This window comes from Sinohyriopsis cumingii, chromosome 3 (genome assembly GCF_028554795.1).
Source record: "Sinohyriopsis cumingii isolate HCF-2022 chromosome 3, ASM2855479v2, whole genome shotgun sequence".
Taxonomy (NCBI): domain Eukaryota; kingdom Metazoa; phylum Mollusca; class Bivalvia; order Unionida; family Unionidae; genus Sinohyriopsis; species Sinohyriopsis cumingii.
In genome coordinates, this window is record NC_142963.1 from 15,290,063 (window position 1) to 15,311,651 (window position 21,589).

Genomic DNA, 21,589 nt, shown 5'->3' on the forward strand with positions numbered 1-21,589 from the left:
ACCATGAAAGTTGTTACCTCACAGGAATGATTGAAATGACAATTGTTAGGAATCTAGGTCCTAGACTAAGTAACAGAAAGAAGAGAAACCAACAAGTTTAGTTTGTTCACAGAATCAACAATCAGATAGTCTGACGCTACAAAAAAAATCAGATACCCCGAAGCCCGGGGCCAATCTTATTTTAGGTCGGGCCCATCCTGTATTCTAAGTGTAGTGCCCATTATATTTGTGGAAGAAAATTTTAAGTTGCCTGAGAAAACTTTGATTGTACTGATGAAATGTGTAAATGCATTTTCAAGACGTTGACATACCCGCCATAACACATTGCAATCTAAATCAGATCACCACTGTCCTACATGAAATTGAGAACTGATTTTAATAAATTGAAGCATGGTGTGTCAGGCTGAATATATGATTTTGTACTCAAAAAGACCCCTGACATGGTCATGTTTTGAGACAACACAATTTTCACTAATCTTCAAAAATAGAAGAAGAAAAAAACTTATATGCCTCTTACATGTAGCATGTAGAAACAGTAAATGGCCATGATTGCAGCTGATGTAAAACTGTCCCTTGGGCAGTTTAAATAGGAGTAATTAAAATAAAAGACGTCAGGTATAAACCACCATTTTACATATTAATTCAGATGTGTTTGAAGACTACAATTGGTGAGCCCATTGTACTTATTTGCAAAGGTAGGATAAGGAATTGGAACAACCCATTATAGGCTAGTCAAAGAGATGCTAGATGTGTGCACAAGAACAAAAGTTATTACATACTATTGCCTTGAATGAGAATATTTAACCAATATGCATCGTATTTTTGACAAGCGGCAACGTTTCTTTGAAATATCAGTGTTCAAGTGTAATTAAATTTTTAAGCCAATTTAGGAAGAAAATAGCTATCAGCAAAGCCAAAGCCCACCAAAAATAAATTTCAAAACCCTTGGTTGATGGAGTTTTACTTTGTGAAGCAAAACAAAAAAAAGATAAGGGACACCTCAATATATCTCAGCTCGGTTCTGACTATGATTCACTCAGAGAATCCAGCAGAGAAGTTTGAACACAAGCACCATCCAGTCCCTAGTGAGTGTAGTGATGTTCACAAATGACACTTGCATTACCTTCAAACCCCTTTGAGCCCTGTTGATTTTATATTTAGATTGTAACAATTGCAACCTTGTGTGACAATATTGAAAAAGTGGAAATTTTGGGCATGTGGAAATTGGAGTCCAGGCTAATGGAATTTAAGTCAAGGGTTTGTGAGTTTATTTAAGTCAACATCTCTGGGCCTGTGTCTACAAAAGTTTTCTTTGAGCACTGAATACATAAATACTTTATTTCTCAAAGTTACAAATGAAAATTTAAGAGATACTTGTGAAAAGCTCAAGTAATCATAAATATCCTATCACAAGTCGAAAAGTATAGAATGCTCTGAACAGATTCCAAGTCTTGAATGTCCTGATGTACCACAGTGATGCAGTCTCGGCAAAGTTGGCAAAAAATGTCACTGCATTTATCAATTTTTTAAATCAGTTTTAGAAGTGTAAACATGTTTGGCTGAAAGATAACAGTATTTAGATCTAAAAAAAACCGATTTGGAGAAGAAAAAAAATTGTGATGATGATAATAGTTTTTCTGGCTGCATGATTGGAACAATGATATTTATGTTACAATGAAAAGGCCTTCACAGAGGAATGAAAATATATACATTTATTTTACTTCTTGGTTTTTATTAATACACAGTTATGTAGCCTATGGAATCGTGATCAATATGGTCAGTATACAGGCGGCTGAATCAAAATGTAATATAAATAATGGACTTCTGACAAATGCTGCATTGTGTGCAGGTGAAGATTTTACATAGTCACCCAGAAAACTTAACAGAAGTGTACCTCCACAGGCATGGGGATGTCAAATATGCCCTATGCACCCTCCCACATGTAATAAAATGTGATTATTGGAGGCAGAAGGCATGGTGTCTTAGTGGTTAATGAACTGGTCTCTTGACTGAAAGGTGTGGGTTGAATCCTGGGTCAGCTGCCATGTTGAGCAAAGCGCTTTACTCCTATCACCAGTACGTTAAATAACCTACTTTTGTTGTTGTGCTATCATCCAAGCCAAATTTTCAAGGCTTTTAGGTTTTTTGTTTTTCGACAAGGTCAATGATGGTCACTATGTCAAAAGTATCTACTGGTACCTGAAGTTGTTACTAATTCATAAAGTTGTTGCAAGGGGTACACTTAATTTAATAATTTACGTTTGAAAGACTACAAATCACTGCACCATTTTTTTAAAACTGTAATGGATTCAGAGAGCTTCAGTGAGAATCCTTGTTTGAGTGACTGCTAGTTCTTGGTCATGGACTAGGTTTTCAAAATTTCACCTACAGTTTTATATTTTCTAAAGTCTTGTTTAGAAAAAGTGTGGCACTGGGCTTTCATTTACAGAAATTTGAAGAGAAGTAAGATCAAGGTTATTAAACTTGAATTTTTAAAAAATTTGTATACCTTATTATTGGACAGATACTCTGCCTGCTTTCATACAGGCAGCTTTGACGTCTCTGTCCTTATTACCATTGATTTTGGCAATTTTACCTGTTTGGCATAAAGATTATTCTTTGGTCTGGTTCAGCATTTGATCTAGTCAATAAATTATTCAAAGACCATTTCATCAGTCTCATGTTGCCTAGGTACCATTATCGATTGCCTAACTTGCAAATAATGATACATTTATGTATTCAGGAATTATGAGACCAGTAAGACTAGTTTTATGGGTATTGATTTTGATATAGAAATATTTATTTCATGGTACAAGTTAATAAAACCCCAGTAAAACATTGATGCAGTATTGATATGAATTGTAAAATGAGTTCATTGAAGTGTCATGAAAACAATTTTATAACTAATCAATACTATTTACATTGCTTACTCTAGGTACATAATGAAAAAGTTATTGAATTATTATTATTGTTTATAAGACTTTCCTTATCATCCAGGAGCTAGTTGTTACATCAGACTACTTTTACTTTACACCAACTGCAATAAAGAAAACCTATATGATCCCTGGTGGGGGAGGTCTCCCTGTCCCCATCACCACCACCTACTTTGGCAACTCACCCTTCACCTTTAAATCTGATGGATGGCCCTGAATACAGTATATTGTAGTTTACATTTTGAGCAGCATAAACTAAGTACTTTTTTTATACTGTTTATACACGCTTATCAAACAAGTTCAGCTGCAAACTGCACAGACCTAGATCTGCATAATGAACCATCACATCTGGGTTTGTGCAGCTTATTAGGAGTAATCAGTAGAACCAATAACATAGACCCTGACAGGCACATTATGCTATGTCAGATAAGTATCTGTGTTGGTACTGTTGGGCTTGACTTATAAGCAAGTGTTGGTAATTGCATGATATAAATGTAATGTAATAAATGTTTTTATTCATTAACATAATCATGTATGAATCAAGAGGTTAGCAATTCCATAATTTTTAAAATGGATGAAATTGTGAATATAAATCAAGTCCACAGCAACACTATTGCTAACAGTATAATGGCAGAAAGAGCAATAATAATAATAATAATAATAATAATACAAATTATTATTATTATAATTATAATAATTTAGAGATGTATCAACTAGTCTAAATATTATTGAAGAATCCAGAAGATTGAGCTCTTAAACCATTCTTTGATAATAATGGAAACTGACTTTAATACACATAAAACCTTACTTTGATAATAATGGAAACTGACTTTAATACACATAAAACCTTACTTTGATAATAATGGAAACTGACTTTAATACACATAAAAACTTACTTTGATAATAATGGAAACTGACTTTAATACACATAAAACCTTACTATTTTACATGAAAAAATAAATCCTTTTGACAACATATGTTCACAAAGCATGCACTTTACCAGTATAAATAATTTTTTGCATACCAGGGCCTAGCAACGTGGAATGAATTGCTCACTGAACTTAGAAACAAAGACACAGTGATCCAATTCAAGAGTGCTCTCAAAACTCACTTATTTGGACTGCAAGAACAAACTTAAAGACCTAATAATGTTTCCTACCTTAAATATTCTCAGCATGTCTTTTTTATGTTTTCTAATTTCATGGTGTTTGTTTATGTAATCATATCATTATATGTTTTTTATCTTATAGGTGTTGTCTACTGTGGTAAAGCGCTTAGAGCTTCTAAGGATTAGGCGCTATACAAAGTCATTATTATTATTATTATTATTATTATTATTATTATAAAATAGCTAAACACAGTTGTGAATATCATTGTTTGGTAATGTTTATTCAGTTGTTATACATTGGCTGGAAAACTAATGTTAACTGAGGTAATATGATCAGATACATGTGGAATCTTTTGCATTTGTATCACCATAGTAATTGAAATTTGTAACAATTAAGCCAGGTGTGTGTTCCTATATTTATTGTGTGTCAGTGAATAGTCCTTTACTGTATTGGAACCATTTATACATTTGAATTGTTTTTGTATAAAATCCCAATTAAAAAAATGAAGAATAATGGTGTTTTAAGTTTCAAACAATTTGGGATCAAAAATAAACTTTGAAAGAATAATATTTTTGTTATCCTTGCATAGCTCAGTGGTTCACATGCTGGACTTTGGTGGAAATGATGCCGGTTAAAATCTTTCCCATGGATGAATCCAGGATGTAGTTATCACGTTTGCAGATTCTGTATTGAACTTTTTGAAAAATAGAGGGATGTACTTGATTTGATAGGTTGCATTTAAACTATTATCATTGATGTAATTTAATGCTCATGTATGGAGAAATTCCATTTTGATAGTTTTCATATTGCATGATATTGAATGTAATGTTTTTGTATTGTTAAGGTTGTTGATATGTATGCATCTGAGTAATTAATAATTAAATAAGATGGTTGATTATCTAAATCAGTGTCCATAGTAACACTATCACCAACAGTTTAAGAAGAGTAACTACAACAACAATACTACTATTACTACTACTACCACTACTATTATTATTATTATTATTAATTTTAACTTGGCAAGCTGTAGCATGTTTAAATTTATAATTAATATATTTAAATAATATATTTAAGTTATAAAGTTTAAGAGACATAATTAAATTTACAGTGAACAGATATTTCTAGTCAATAATAAACTATTTTTGTGCAAATACGTACATGTAATATCTCCTGTCATATTTTATGTATCAAAATTTCTAACTTCCACCTGCTAATTTTTAGAAAAGTTGTAGTAAAATAAACTGGTAAGGAAGAAACTAGTTGAAGACCAAACATTTATTATGATTTGATTCTCTAAATAAAATCCAATTATTGTTTCCTGTTACATAAATATTGTTATAAGAACTGTTTGAGACCAGGCAGGGAGATCAGCATTTTATCCCACTTTGTAAAAATAATGTTATGGGTTTCCTTAAAGAATATTTAGCTTGAAGATTTGTTTGTCAAAAACAGATTTAATCATTAACCTGATGTAGAGAGGAAGTGCTAGAATTCAATGCCTGTACTCCATATTGGCAATTAACATGCTTATACAGTAGGTACTCCATTTTCATAGCACGCTGGATTTAATCAGCAAGAACTTACATTCTATTGAAAAGTTTGGAAACTTGGCCCAGTTTATTTGATAACAGATCAGTTTGTGACACAAAGAAAACTTGCTGTATAGTCAGTGTTTGTCAGGGACAAAGTATTTAGCCCATGGTCTAAGAATACAAGGTACACATAATGTACCTACTGCCTAGGAGGTACAGAACCACTGTGTTGTAATTGGTAACGTCTGTAGTCCCTTCTCACCTTGTTTTATATATGAAATTGGTTGTACGTTTTAGATGAGGGCTTGTGGCCTTCCATCTGCACATCTTTAAATATATTAAAAGGTAATTTCTGTGATTGAAATACTAGGCCAGACTTTTGAAAAATTTCTTTACAGTACATCGTGATAAGGGTATAAAGTTACTGCACATGTAATGTAAAGTGTTGGCTCAGTTACATGGGTATTTTCTTAGTTTAAAATTACGTTGGGTTTAATATCAAAAAGGGGAGTGGTTCAAAACTTAATATTAAGTTCTCAAAATGAATTATTATTGAAAAAGAGAGGACCAAACTATTTTTATTGAGCGCAAATTTAGCAGAAGGTTGACATGGTGATCACTTTAGTGTCTTGTTAGGACTCGTTAGTCTTAAACTAACAAGCAGAAAAGAACTAAAAACAACAGGTTTTGTAAAATTCACCAGATAATTTATTTTCATGGAATACAAAGTGCAAACCTAAAAAGAACTTAAGCTATTGTGAATTAAATCCCATATAGTCCTTAAAGTTCTATCAAAATGTATAAAGTTCCAAATGAATTCCAGTGGCATTCCAAATAAGTTCCAATATTCAATGTGTTGATGTGCCTGTGGTCTCAGACATGCTAACGTGCCAGTGGCCTGGATTGTGGCAATGTGCTAAGAGTCTTTTGATGTATCACAATAATACAATACAGTATGTTCTTGTCTAAATTCACTATAATTCCAAGTTAATGTTTTAGTCCGATAGTATTAATGAGCATTCCAGTGAATAATAATTTGAATGAATAAATTCAATAAAGTGAAAAACTGAACACAACAATAAGATTGATTCTGTTCAGATGTTAAGACAAGAATGAGTAAATTTTAGGAAACCAAGAGTAAATGCCCCTCTACCTAAGTCGCAATTACCATTTCTGGAAATACTCCGTCGCATAATTGAAACTTCCATTTTAGAAGTTTCTAAGGCCAGAATCAAGACTATCTTTTAACTCAAAAATTAAGGTGAATATCCTTACATTAATACTGATCTGAATATTTAATCTACACAGATAGAGAAAAAGTTAGCTATGTATTGTTTTTTTTTTTTTACAGAATAAATGTCACTGGTCAGGTACACTATGAACTTGATTTTGGACAAGGTCATATACAAAATACAAATGTTTTAGATATTTAATCAGTAAGAAAATCTAACAAATAATACAAATTAAATATACATAACAAATAATACAAATTAAATATACATAACAAATAATACAAATTAAATATACATAACAAATAATACAAATTAAATAACATAACAAATAATACAAATTAAATATACATAACAAATAATACAAATTAAATATACATAACAAATAATACAAATTAAATAACATAACAAATAATACAAATTAAATATACATAACAAATAATACAAATTAAATATACATAACAAATAATACAAATTAAATATACATAATAAATAATACAAATTAAATATACATAACAAATAATACAAATTAAATATACACAACAAATAATACAAATTAAATATACATAACAAATAATACAAATTAAATATACATCACAAATAATACAAATTAAATATACATGACAAATAATACAAATTAAATATACATAACAAATAATACAAATTAAATATACATGACAAATAATACAAATTAAATATACATAACAAATAATACAAATTAAATATACATAATAAATAATACAAATTAAATATACATAACAAATAATACAAATTAAATATACATAACAAATAATACAAATTAAATATACATAACAAATAATACAAATTAAATATACATAACAAATAATACAAATTAAATATACATAATAAATGATACAAATTAAATATACATAACAAATAATACAAATTAAATATACATAGCTGTGTATGTCAGTCCATCCACATGCTAGATTAACTTCAGTGTTCAAGCTTTTGCTTTTCTTGCATGAATGACTTTACTAGTACTGTTCCCGTGCCCTTGTGGTTTTTAAGACTGTCCTGGAATCCAACTGGAATTTGAATTCAGTGAAAATATCATGTAAACCTCCTTGAAAATTACTACTTTGACATAAAATGTCCTGGAAATTAATATTTAAAAGCTAAATATTTTTTTAAAGAAAATAACATTATTTTTCCATGGAACATTGCAGTGAACAATTTTGCAAAGGTCATCATATTACATTAGTAGCAATGATTGAGTCTGTTAAGATATACTTTTTAAATCAAAGCATCAGACTTAAACATCAACTCCAGAAATTTGTCATTTTCTCCTTAAAATCTGGAAAACTGGAAAATAAAAAACATTTTGTACAGGAACCTGTACTAAATACATAAAAAGTAGACTTTACATAAATAAGGATTTTCATGATTCTTTCTAATTAAACTAAAGAAGCTTCCATGTACATGAAATCACATTGTGCTAGAGGAACAATTTAGTGAAGCAGCACTGACATTCGGTACTCCACAGCATTGGCAGATCAATGAAATGAACAAGTCTACACAGTTTGAACAGTTTAGGATGGTAGGCATTAGAAAATATCAGTATTAAGTTTGGTTTTGGCTTGTCGTGAAATGATCACTAAACATTTACAACTTAAATTCTTTCTTTTTTTTCTTTCTTCTGGTGATAGACCTGAACAACTTATGGGATGGCCTTTTGTCTGTCATGTAGGGGTTAGGTTCTCATGCGATGCACCATTTCTCACTGTAATGTGTCCCCGTGAAAATCCTGATTTCTGCAGGGATTCTTCCCTTGGCCAAGGCTGATCTGCAGAGTAAATAATAGCTGGACTTAAACAGGCATGAAACCAATGGGATTAATCAACAATTAATTTTTTTCTGATTTTATAATAACTTCAGAGAAACAGGTGGTTGTTTGAATTTGCTTGTAAACACCTGCGATTATTGCACAATTAAAAGATGCCCTTTAATTTTTAATGGTGTTAAAATAGGTGACATTGCTATCAGGCAAGAAAGTAATCAAAACTTTCTCAGATGATGAGTTTGACAGGACTGTCCAGTTAATAATAATAATAATAATAATAATAATGATAATAATTCATTATGTGTGATTTAGACAATGGGAACTACAGTATCAGTAGATGTCTTTTAGTTTTACAAGCGATCTGAAATAGGACAGATATACTGTTGAGAAAACTATTGAAATTAGTGTTAAAATGATGACTGCAAAGCATTACAAATCTGTATATTGAAATAATGACTAATTAATCAGAATAATTAAGGGGCATTCTTTACTCTGAGGACTTCAATAACCAGAATGCCATAGATACAATTAGTAATCAAAGAACAGTAAAATGTAAAGAAACTGATTTGGAAAACTACTTTTGCAGATGATAGAATACAGCATGACACAATATCGTTTTTGAAAAGTACAGAAAAATACTTTCTTTCAAATGTGTTCTTATGATGCTGAGAACTAAATCCATATACGTTTTTCTTTCTATCCTTCCAAAAGTCAAGGACTTATCAGTTTATATGTCACTCTTAGAAATAGGCTAGGACTTCTGAGTTCCACGAGTGAAATTTCCAGGACTCCTTATCCTGAAATTCCGTTGAGAGTCCTGTAGTTGGTCCTAAATGGAAACAGCCCTGAGTCACACACTCAGTATGGCTGCCACTACTGGAATGGAGAGCCATATTAACATGGGGGTTTCACTAAAAGACATTATGATGACAAATTAGTCCTAAATGAAAATGCTGCTGATCTGATGTACAATAGGGCCATCTTGAGAGTCTTGTTATTCCTACCCCTTCTGTTTGGAATGTTATATTGATACAGGGTTTTACCAAAAGATTTTTGGGGCTCTGAGTGGTTTAGACCACTCACTGTTATGGATCACTGCCATCTCACCTCTGTCTGCATGGGTTCGAGTCTCAGATTTGGCCAATGTGGGTATGTGAGAAAGCTTGCCAGTAGCTTCTCGTGGGTCGGTGGTTCTTTCCCGGGTTTTCCAGATTCTTCTTCCACCATTAATACTGGCTGCCGTGTATAGCGCATCGTGTGCTGAAAAATGTTGTTAAACCCTACAACAACAACAATAACCAAAAGACTTCTTACGATGTCTAGTTGGTCATAAATGAAGAGTGTTCTGCCTGGACATCCAGTATGGTCACTACATCAGCTGCCTTAAAATGTACTGGTCATATTAACAATTTTTATCTGAAAGATATGTGAAACGTATAGTATGGCTACCACAGCATCATCTTGAATGTCTTGTTATTGCTACCACCTTCTGAAGGGAAAGTCATATCAGCATGGGGTTTTCACTAGAAACTCTCAGTGTCTTGTTGGTGTTAAATAAAAAAAATGTTGCCGATCTTGTATTCATTATGGCCACCAGACAGCAGCCATCTAGAAAATCTTATTGCAGATCCTCAAGGTGGAACGTCACTCAACATTGCATCTAATACTGATCAGCTGGTACTAAATGAAAATGGTGCTTTTAGTCTGAAATCCAGAATGGCCTCCATGGAAGCCATCTTAAAAATCTTGTTTTTGCAATTCGTCCTAAATGGAAAGTCATATTGTGTCACATGGGCTTTACACCAGAAGACAGTTTTTGATGTATAATCCTGAATGAATATAGTGATGAGTTTATCTCAGTAGGACTGTTATATTTTCCTTATTTTGGATGGTCATATCAGCATGGAATTTTCACCAAAATGTCCGAAAATGGTGTTTGGTTTGTCTTCAATGAAAATAGTGCTGATCTTACTGTAGATTTAGTATCGCTGCCACAGTTGCTAATTTGAAAATCTTATTGCTTAAGAATATCAGAGATGGTTTCAACATGCAATGCAGCTAAAAAAAAGAAATGATCTTGTCTTGAATTCCTGGAAATTCTTTTAAGACAGTAGAGTAGTGTCTGTCCTTTTGAGAGACTCTCGTTGGGGATACCAGGCACAAAGGTAGTCAGTGAAAGGAACATACACATAAGAAACATACATAAAAATATTGCCTTCATGTTACTTGCAGTTTTTCATGTTCCATGTATCTCACAAACTTTGCTATCCATTACCAACTTGACAATTTTAGTGGCCATTTTAAAGTTTAGATTGCTAAACCCAAATCATTTTCTTGCCATAAAACTAAAAGAAGCAAATTCATTGGGAAAATAATGGTAGAAGATGACAAAAAGGGACATGTTTAAATAATGATTTTGTTGTGGTTTTTTTATTTTTTTGGTTTTAATGGCACTTTTAATACATTATTGTGTTACGACTGTAAACTAAGTAACAGAAAATAATGAAGGCCAGCAAGTTTTGTCAAATTTAACAAATAATTTATTTCTCTAGAATTCAAAGTGAAAATTTAACAAGAACTTACAGCATTGTGAATTAAATCCCAAATACATGTAGTCATAAAAGCTCTATTTTAAGTCCAAATGTTCTTGGCTGATTTCACTATAATTCCAGATTAATGTTTCTGTCCAAGAATATTATTGATGAGCAATTTGTACTTCCTGTGAATATTAATTTGAATAAATAATTAATAATTAATAGGTAATAATAAATAAATCCACCCAAAAGAAAACTGAATACAACAAAAAGACTGATTCTGTTTCAAGATGTTAAGGTAAGAGTGAGTAATCTCTCAAGTAAACAAAATTATATAAAAAGCTAAGATACATAAAAAGTACCTGTATGTAGGTAACCCTCCTCAAACACAATCAAAGTTGTCAACAAGCAAGCTTAGGAAATTTCAATTGAAAAACCATGTTCTAGACCTGTGGTTCCCAAACTTTTTCGGGGCACTGTCCCCTTGGCTATCTTCAGTGAACCCTTACCTTATCCTGTAACAAGCATCATTCAGCATTAGCACCCCCCTCCCCTCAGTAATCCCGCCACCCCAAGGGGGCGGTACCACCCACTTTAACAGTACTAGACGGATTCAATTAAACATGTTTTCCTCCATAATATAATGATATGAGTATTTTACCAGTACTCTTAGAGAAACATAGCTCTGTACTATGTTGTTTATAAAAAAAAATGTCACTGGTCAGGAGCATCATGAACTTGATTTTGGACATGGTAAGTAGAAAATAGAGATATACATAATATAAGCCACCAAATAATATATATTAAATATACATAACTGTTGGCTGTATCTTGCTGAGGAAATGAGAAGTAAGTGCCTTTCTAAAGATACACAGAAGTAACTAACCCAGGTTGGGCTTGTCAGGTATCCTAACCCAGGTTGGGCTTGTCAGGTATCCAAACCCAGGTTGGGCTTGTCAGGTATCGAAACCAGAACCCTGGGATTATGAGTTGCAAGTACAACCAAGCTATCACAGCTCCCTACATTATTAGTTAAGGCAAACTACAGAGAGCTTATAAACATGCCTAATTTTCTTTTTAATAGCGCACAGTTTATGTATTAATGTACAGATTAATACATCATTAATTTACATGATTTTTGTAGTCTGTTGTCATATGCAAAGATAACTGTTTTTTAAAGGAACTAGCAGTTTGGTAATTTAAAAGTGGATTATTTCTTTGCAATAAATGGCACATTTTTTATGCTGTTGGTAAAGTATGAAGTTCCATCTTTTCAAGTAGAAGGCTGTATTTATTGTACATTAGAGAGTGCAACAAAAGGTTTGACAGCAGGGGTCAGCTTAAAATTAGCAGGCCCTTCCATTGAGATAGAATTAATTTCATTAATCAAGTAAATTACAATATTCTGACAAAACAATGAAGCATGCCTGCAATGGAAAACGTGATTTAATTGAATCTTTTTAATAACGACTTGGGAAAATTAAACTGGCCCAGCTGGCTTGAAGCTGTCACTATTATCTGACCATCCTCAAAACCATGTCACACTGGCCACTGGGCCAATGGCTGAATTGACCCATCTTTTCAGTGTTGTAAAATTAGACTGCTCACTAGGAACAGTAGACATTAATTTAGCCAGCTGGCCTTGTTAATAATGAGGAAGCTTGGTATGCCCTGTATTAGAGCTGGGTACCATAAAAATGTTATACCACGGCTTACCATTGTATTTCTGAATGTACTGCAATATGTACCAGTGTATACTGGAATTATATTACGGGCCACAAATTTATGTCTGGGGCAGTGGCCTGATACATTTTTAATAAAAATAAGAAATTCGTCTGAAAAATACCATGAAAAATACCCTGCACCGATTTATCGGGAAAGAACAGCATGTTGTTGTTATTACATTGGTCTAAAAAATGATTATCTTGAGATAAAAGAAAATTGAAAATCCCAGCTCAAAAGAAAATTGCATCCCGTCCCCCATAAATTACCTAACAGTACATGAATATGCCATGTGTATGTTAATAGTTGTATATGTTGTAATCTAAAAACTGTAACTAAAGTGGTGTGATTAAGCTTACACTGTCATGGACAACCTGTGAAAGGCATGGTGCTATAGTCATGAGCTTGTTGATAAAAATAGGAAGTTCTGACACTGAAACCTATAATTTACTAACTACACTATGGATATAATAGATAGGGAAACTTTGAGCAGAATGCCAACACCCGGGTGATGTATATATCAGAGAGCGAGCAAGTAAACATTCAGTAAACATAAGCACACTTACTCAGCAAATGAGAAAATATTTAGTGGACTTAAGAAATTGTGTAATATTCAACAGAAATCAAGTGCTCTTTTAAAAATCCTAGATTGATTCGCAGTCTTAAGAAGGGAATGCATGTACTTAATACAATAACATATGCCAGTAAATATAAAAGCTTCCTTTTAATCTAAATCCAACAATTTTCCAGAGTTGCATTTGGCCCGAATATCTTTTGCTACATTCCATTCGGTCACCACATTTCCATACATGACACTTGTCAAACATGCGATTAAAGAATAATAAATATAATTATATTTGTAATAATTAAAATTAATTCGTGACAAATACAGATGTTTTATAAAAAAAAGAATTCTTTTGAATTTTTTTGTCATGAAAAATAAAAACATGATGGTAATATAATTATATTCATAGCAAGATAACTTGGAAATTTCCTTGCATTTCTTACTGACAGAAACAGCCACCTCTGCTCTATATACTTTTTTCTGACTGAAAATGTTGATGTCATTTTCTAGTTGCTACATTGAGATTCCCTAGGTCATCACTGTCAGATATTTTTCAAACAAAACACTAATTTTCAATTGCAAATGTGAATACATATTAATTTTGGAATTTATTTAGCCATTTTTTGGTAAGTGTACCAGAAATCCATGTATTACTTAAATGCACAATATGGATAGTGTACCAGAATTCCATATGTTACTTAAATGCACAATATGGATAGTGTACCAGAATTCCATATGTTACTTAAATGCACAATATGGATAGTGTACCAGATATGATAAGTGTTTACCATCCTCATGTGAGGTTTCCTGTGAGTTCTCTGGTTTAGTCTCATAGAATGGCCAATGTTAACACCAGACTCATCTAAAGTAGGTCAGTTGCTTTATTAGAATGTTTGGTTCAGTCAGTGCTAAATAAAGTTTAAATTATGAAACTTTGTTCTAATACCACTTTGCATGTACATGTAATGTGCTTGATGATAGCTTGGACATCAAACATTTCTCAAGTCTCATCCACTACATACAGTTCAAAATTATTCAGTGCCATTGTAACATCTTGACATCGCTAATGATTCGGTGCCATTAGTAAATTCCTTTTTTATGCAGTTGCTGCAAGTGTGAAAATATGGAGGACTAGTAACTATATTTTCATACTTGCTGATGTTTATTGTGGTTATAATGTTGCAAATGTACATTTTATTAGCTATGTTAACATGGCAACAATAAACAGAATTTGAATGCATGATAGCTTCTGATGCACATCAGCATAAATCTGATGACTAAATAGTAACCCTGAATTTAATAATAATTCAATTTCAGCACTATGGGCCACACGTCAGACGGAGGAGACCACAGGAGACAGAGAACTTCATGTCAAAACCACACTGAGAGAACTGATCATCTACTGTGTCTTCTTGATAATTCTGTGTGTCGGTAAGACTTAGTGTTATATTTATAGCTTCATTCTGTGTGTCAGTTTCATTTGGTTTTAGATTTATAGCTTCATTTTTAGATATATAACTTTATTCTTTGTGTGATTAAGACTTAGTGTTTGACTTCTTGATCATTCATTGTGTCGGTAAGACTTAGTGTTATATTTATAGCTTCATTCTGTGTGTCAGTTTCATTTGGTTTTAGATTTATAGCTTCATTTTTAGATATATAACTTTATTCTTTGTGTGATTAAGACTTAGTGTTTGACTTCTTGATCATTCATTGTGTCGGTAAGACTTAGTGTTATATTTATAGCTTCATTCTGTGTGTCAGTTTCATTTGGTTTTAGATTTATAGCTTCATTTTTAGATATATAACTTTATTCTTTGTGTGATTAAGACTTAGTGTTTGACTTCTTGATCATTCATTGTGTCGGTAAGACTTAGTGCTATATTAATAGCTTCATTCTGTGTGTCGGTAAGACTTAGTGCTAAATTTATAGCTTTAAAACAGCACAAATATGCTTCATACGAATGGTGTGAAAAATGACAGCCCAGTTTGTGGGGCTTCAGCCTGCATAGCCTCCTTGTTGGATCCACGCCTCATTTACTGTTTGCATTAGAACATTTGCTTTTGTTAAACCTATCATCAGGTTTCTAAATGTTTCATGGAATATGATGCTTGTTCTCAGTTAAGGAGCCAACCCTTTTTTACTGCTGTGCATGTAGGTGATTATGTTACCTCACTAGTCAGTTATGATGGAGTCGACCATGAAGCTTGGAAATGTCATGAATCATGTTGACCTTGAGCATATGATCGCCTTGTCATGAAGGTGCTTATTTTTACTGACACGTAACGTAGACAAAGTTCATCGTATAGATACTATTAAACAATAAAAATGCCATGTCGTGTATTAGCATAAGTCTATTTTTGTTGCTCTTCCTAAATAAGGATTGCCTTGACACAATAAAACACATTCATCTAAAGCTTTTGTTGGTCCTAGCTAAAAATGGTGCCCCTCCGACATCCACTATGTCCACTCTGGTGGCTAGCTTGACACTCTTATTACTAGTAGTGCTGATCAGATGGTCATGTTCTCTGAAAGGCTTCTTATGATGTCTAGTTATTACGGAATGAAAATGTTGTCACTCAGACATATTATATAACTTCCACGTGAACCATCGTGAAAATGTTGTATTACCTACTTCATAATAGATGTTCATTTTGACATGGGGTTTCAAGGTTTCTTATGATGTCTACTTGATTCTTAATCATAATGTTATTGAAATGATGTCCGACATACAATTTTAAATTTCTAGGATATCCTCCCACCCCTGTCCATGATAGAACATACATCAGAATAATGTCCCAGCTACTGTGTACATCACTGTTGATCAACTACATGTACATGTACCTGTTTGAATATACACATGCAAAAATTTGCATACTGTTATGCATAAGATGGGAACTTCATTGTTCTTATGCAATAAATGATATTTCATAAAAAGTGCTTGCTGTACTGGGAATTAATTTGTCATTGTTTTTGTTTAATTTCCATGATAATTATAAAACTACCATTGAACAAATTATGGAAAGCAGTATGCAGAAAAATTGAGTAGCCCCATCTTATAACAAATGCAGATGTTCATATAAGACATTCATTTATCACATTCATTTAGAGTTTGATATAAGTTTATTTGAAGTAAACAGCTTAATTAAGTTTATTAAATTGAATAAATGTCATAGACACACATGGCAGTATTAAGTTTTGAAAAGAAGATAAACTTTAAGACTAATGATTTTACCCAGTAGCAATTGCACAGCATTCATATTTGATGAATTACATGGGATATCATGGCATATATTACAAGGGATATTGTGACATGTATTACAATGGATATCATGAAATGAATTACATGGGATATCATGGCATATATTACAAGGGATATTGTGACATGTATTACAATGGATATCATGAAATGGATTACAAGGGGTATCAAGACATGTATAATTTATTCTCAGGTTTATTCACTAAGAATAAAGTAGCATCATATATTAACATGATACAGCGAAGATATGTGAGCTGGGATAGAAAATGTTTTACTGTTGTGATATTTTTGCGCAAAAATTTGATTTAGATATATATAAGCAAACCATATAAAATTTTATTAACACCATTATTTTTTCATGCAGTGTTTAGAATAGAAGTCAATCAAAGCAACATTTAGCTGTGATATATTTAATGAAAGCTATACTACACTACAACACAAAGCTGTGACAAGTTTAATGAAAGGTATACTACACTACAACACAGCTGTGATATGTTTAATGAAAGGTATACTATGCTACAACACAGCTGTGATATGTTTGATGAAAGGTATACTATGCTACAACACATAGCTCTGGTATGTTTAATGAAAGGTATACTACACTACAACACATAGCTCTTAGTATGTTTAATGAAAGGTATGCTACACTACAACACATAGCTCTGGTATGTTTAATGAAAGGTATACTACACTACAACACAGCTGTGATATGTTTAATGAAAGGTATACTATGCTACAACACAGCTGTGATATGTTTGATGAAAGGTATACTATGCTACAACACATAGCTGTGATATGTTTAATGAAAGGTATACTACACTACAACACATAGCTCTGGTATGTTTAATGAAAGGTATGCTACACTACAACACATAGCTGTGATATGTTTAATGAAAGGTATACTACACTACAACACATAGCTCTGGTATGTTTAATGAAATGTATGCTACGCTACAACACATAGCTGTGATATGTTTTATGAAAGGTATACTACACTACAACACATAGCTGTGAAATGTTTAATGAAAGGTATGCTACGCTACAACATATAGCTGTGATATGTTTAATGAAAGGTATGCTACACTACAACACATAGCTGTGACATGTTTAATGAAAGGTATACTACACTACAACACAGCTGTGACATGTTTAATGAAAGGTATACTACGCTACAACACATAGCTGTGATATGTTTAATGAAAGGTATGCTACACTACAACACATAGCTGTGACATGTTTAATGAAAGGTATACTACACTACAACACAGCTGTGACATGTTTAATGAAAGGTATGCTACACTACAACACAGCTGTGATATGTTTAATGAAAGGTATACTACACTACAACACATAGCTGTGACATGTTTAATGAAAGGTATACTACACTACAACACTCAGCTGTGATATGTTTAATGAAATGTATACTACGCTACAACACAGCTGTGATATGTTTGATGAAAGGTATACTACACTACAACACATAGCTCTGGTATGTTTAATGAAAGGTATACTACGCTACAACACCCAGCTGTGATATGTTTAATGAAAGATAAACTACGCTACAACACAGCTGTGATATGTTTGATGAAAGGTATACTACACTACAACACATAGCTCTGGTATGTTTAATGAAAGGTATACTACACTACAACACATAGCTGTGATATGTTTGATGAAAGGTATGCTACACTACAACACATAGCTATGATATGTTTAATGAAAGGTATGCTACACTACAACACATAGCTCTGGTATGTTTAATGAAAGGTATGCTACACTACAACATGTAGCTGTGATATGTTTAACACATTAACCTAACCCCTGGAGGTTTTTGTCATTTTTGCCTGAAAATTGAGTAGGAAACACATTTCGAAAGCTATTTCTGAATAGACTGGAAAACACCAAATCCCCGGTCATCTTTCAATAACATAATGCCTAGTTGTGTTAGAAACATCGTTTTTCATTGGCTATTTGACTCGCGCATGAGCAGAAATTTAAAAGTTGGACTTGTTTTTTTTTTGTTTGTTTTTTTTTTTTTTTTTTTTGCTAAACGGAGCCATTATTTTCGTATGGAGACCACTCTTTATTCCAAATGCCCATCTTATCCTACTTTTTGCAAAGGCTCATCTGTCTGCTTGCAGTTCATACCGGTTTGCCTTAGATCTGAGACCAAAAAGTCTAAAATCCAAACACAAAATGGGATTCTGACCACAGGCAAATTTTGCATAAAAAAATGTCGGGTCCAAAAAATGGGGTTTTTCTATCTGTATTTTGTAGTGCAACTAGATATTCCAGATTATTTGGTATCATTGTAGAGCTACATCTGTCTACCTTTCTATAATACCATCCACGTTAGTGTATCATGCATGACCATGACACTACAGAACTCAGCAGTAGGCTACAACCTCCTGCCCCGTAAAGTTGTCGCTAGGGGTTAATGTGTTAATGAAAGCTGTACTACACTACAACACGTAACTGTGACATGTTTAATGAAAGGTATACTACACTACAACGCACAACTGTGATATGTTTAATGAAAGCTGTACTACTTGTTATTTGAAAATTGATAAGTATATAATAAAAACATTACCATACTAATTCAGTCTTGATTGCTAGATCACGTCTTACCTGCATCAGAAAATCTGGATCATGACTCGACTCCTTATGTCTTGTAATGATATTAATTTTCTGATGCTGACAACTCAACACAATCTATCAATCAAGCTTGTATTACTGTGATAATAATATACACAAATTTTCATATATATATATATATATATATATATATATATATATATATATATATATATATATATCACATTTAAAATGACAGTACTTGATCACATTGTGAACACTTACAGACGAGTGCAGTCCGAGTTAGTCTCAGTTACCCTGACATATGACATATTTTGAAAGACAGTAAATGATGTCATGAACATTAAGACAATCCTGTATTACAGGTTCTTGTTTTAAGCTAATTTTCAAAAAAATACATGTGCCTAATTGAGGTTTACAATTTTTTAAAATTTATTTTCAATCTATGAAATAGAATACTTAATTCATTAACATTTTATATGGAATAGGTTCCCCAATTCATTAAAATTTTACATGGAATACAATACCAAATTCATTAAAATTATACATGGAATACAATACCCAATTCATTAAAATTTTACATGGAATACAGTATCCAGTTCATTAAAATTTTACATGGAATACAATACCCAATTCATTAAAATTTTACATGGAATACAATACCTAATTCATTAAAATTTTACATGGAATACAATATCCAGTAATTTTACGTGGAATATAATACCCAGTTAATTAAAATTTTACATGGAATACAATACCCAATTCATTAAAATTTTGCATGGAATACAATACCCAGTTCATTAAAATTTTGCATGGAATACAGTACCCAGTTCATCAAAATTTTACATGGAATACAATATCCAGTAATTTTACGTGGAATATAATACCCAGTTAATTAAAATTTTACATGGAATACAATACCCAATTCATTAAAATTTTGCATGGAATACAATACCCAGTTCATTAAAATTTTGCATGGAATACAGTACCCAGTTCATCAAAATTTTACATGGAATACAATACCCAGCTAATTGAAATTTTACATGGAATACAATAGCCAGTAATTTTACATGGAATTCAGTACCCAATTCATTAAAATTTTACATGGAATACAATACCCAGTTCATTAACATTTTACATGGAGTACAATACCGATTTCATTAAAATTTTGCATGGAGTACAATACCGATTTCATTAAAATTTTGCATGGAATACAATACCCAGTTCATTAACATTTTACATAGAATATAATACCCAGTTCATTAACATTTTACATGGAATACAATACCCAGTATATTATTTTGTACACCACAGAGCTCCTCACAAGAGTGTTATATGGAGTTCTGTTATATGCATTAGCAGGGTTCACTGTAGGCAGTGTCCCTTATATTTCATCTTTGGCACAATAAAGTTCCCTCCATGTTTCTCATAGACAACTAAGAAAAACAAGATGAAAGATTATTACAATTCACTTTACACTGATAGAATCAAACATACGCCAAGCTTTCTGAAGGGAGTGAGCTTAATGCAAATGAAGGAATAGATGATTAGTTTCAATATCAGTAATATTTTAATGATTTTGATGAGCTTTGGCATGCACATGGTCAGTGATAATTGAAAGAAAATATGAAGAAGAGATTATGAATTCTTCAGCAGAAAACTGCTGCAATTATTTCTAGAGTATCAGAAAGAAAGGAAAATATATAGAGTAAAATGACAAAAGTAAATTCTGGAGTGGAATGGTTGCTTGAGCATGAGGAATTCAATTCCAGGACAAAGGGTTTGTAACAGGAGAGGGAGATAATGATCACAGACCATTGGATCATAGATTTATTAATTTCTGCAAAATCTATTTTTTCTGTTAATCTCATATAGACAGAGGGCAATAAAAACTCTTGCCCATTACCTCCCCTTGCTCTGCCAGGTGATGCTAGTTTTTAAGTTTCACTGTTGTACTGATAAAACAAACATTATACCTCAAACAATCCAAGCCATCTTAGTGTTAAAACTGGACCATCCAACTTTAAATTGGGATTTTATTGTGTTGGAATCGCTCTTTTACAGGTTGTATACATTATTTTTAAAATTGTTCCAGATTTGAGTGACTTTGCATGACACTATATTTGCTTACTCCGTTAGTAATGGGGGTGGGTTTAGCGAGTTAGTAACATGTTGAATTGCTAATTTATGATTTGATTTATTTTGTGTCATTTGAGTAGAAATCTCAGCTAAATGGATGAAATGCAGAAAGATCAAAGAAAAGGAAGAGATCCATGACTCTTGTTTTGTATTTACTAAGAACACAT

At 32.3% G+C, this 21,589-nt stretch overlaps 1 protein-coding gene across 4 annotated transcripts in view; it reads left to right on the plus strand.

Moving 5' to 3' along the window:
• Positions 1-21,589, plus strand: part of LOC149802481 (polycystin-2-like) — a 90,901-nt gene that overhangs the window by 2,255 nt on the left and 67,057 nt on the right. For all 4 annotated transcript variants that reach the window (XR_016420035.1, XM_089951719.1, XM_089951720.1 and 1 more), the window contains exon 2: positions 14,746-14,859. Coding sequence is in view for 3 of the 4 variants with exons in the window: in XM_089951719.1 (XP_089807845.1) it covers positions 14,746-14,859 (114 nt within the window). In the remaining variant the exon portion in view is untranslated. The remainder of the gene's footprint in view (positions 1-14,745; positions 14,860-21,589) is intronic.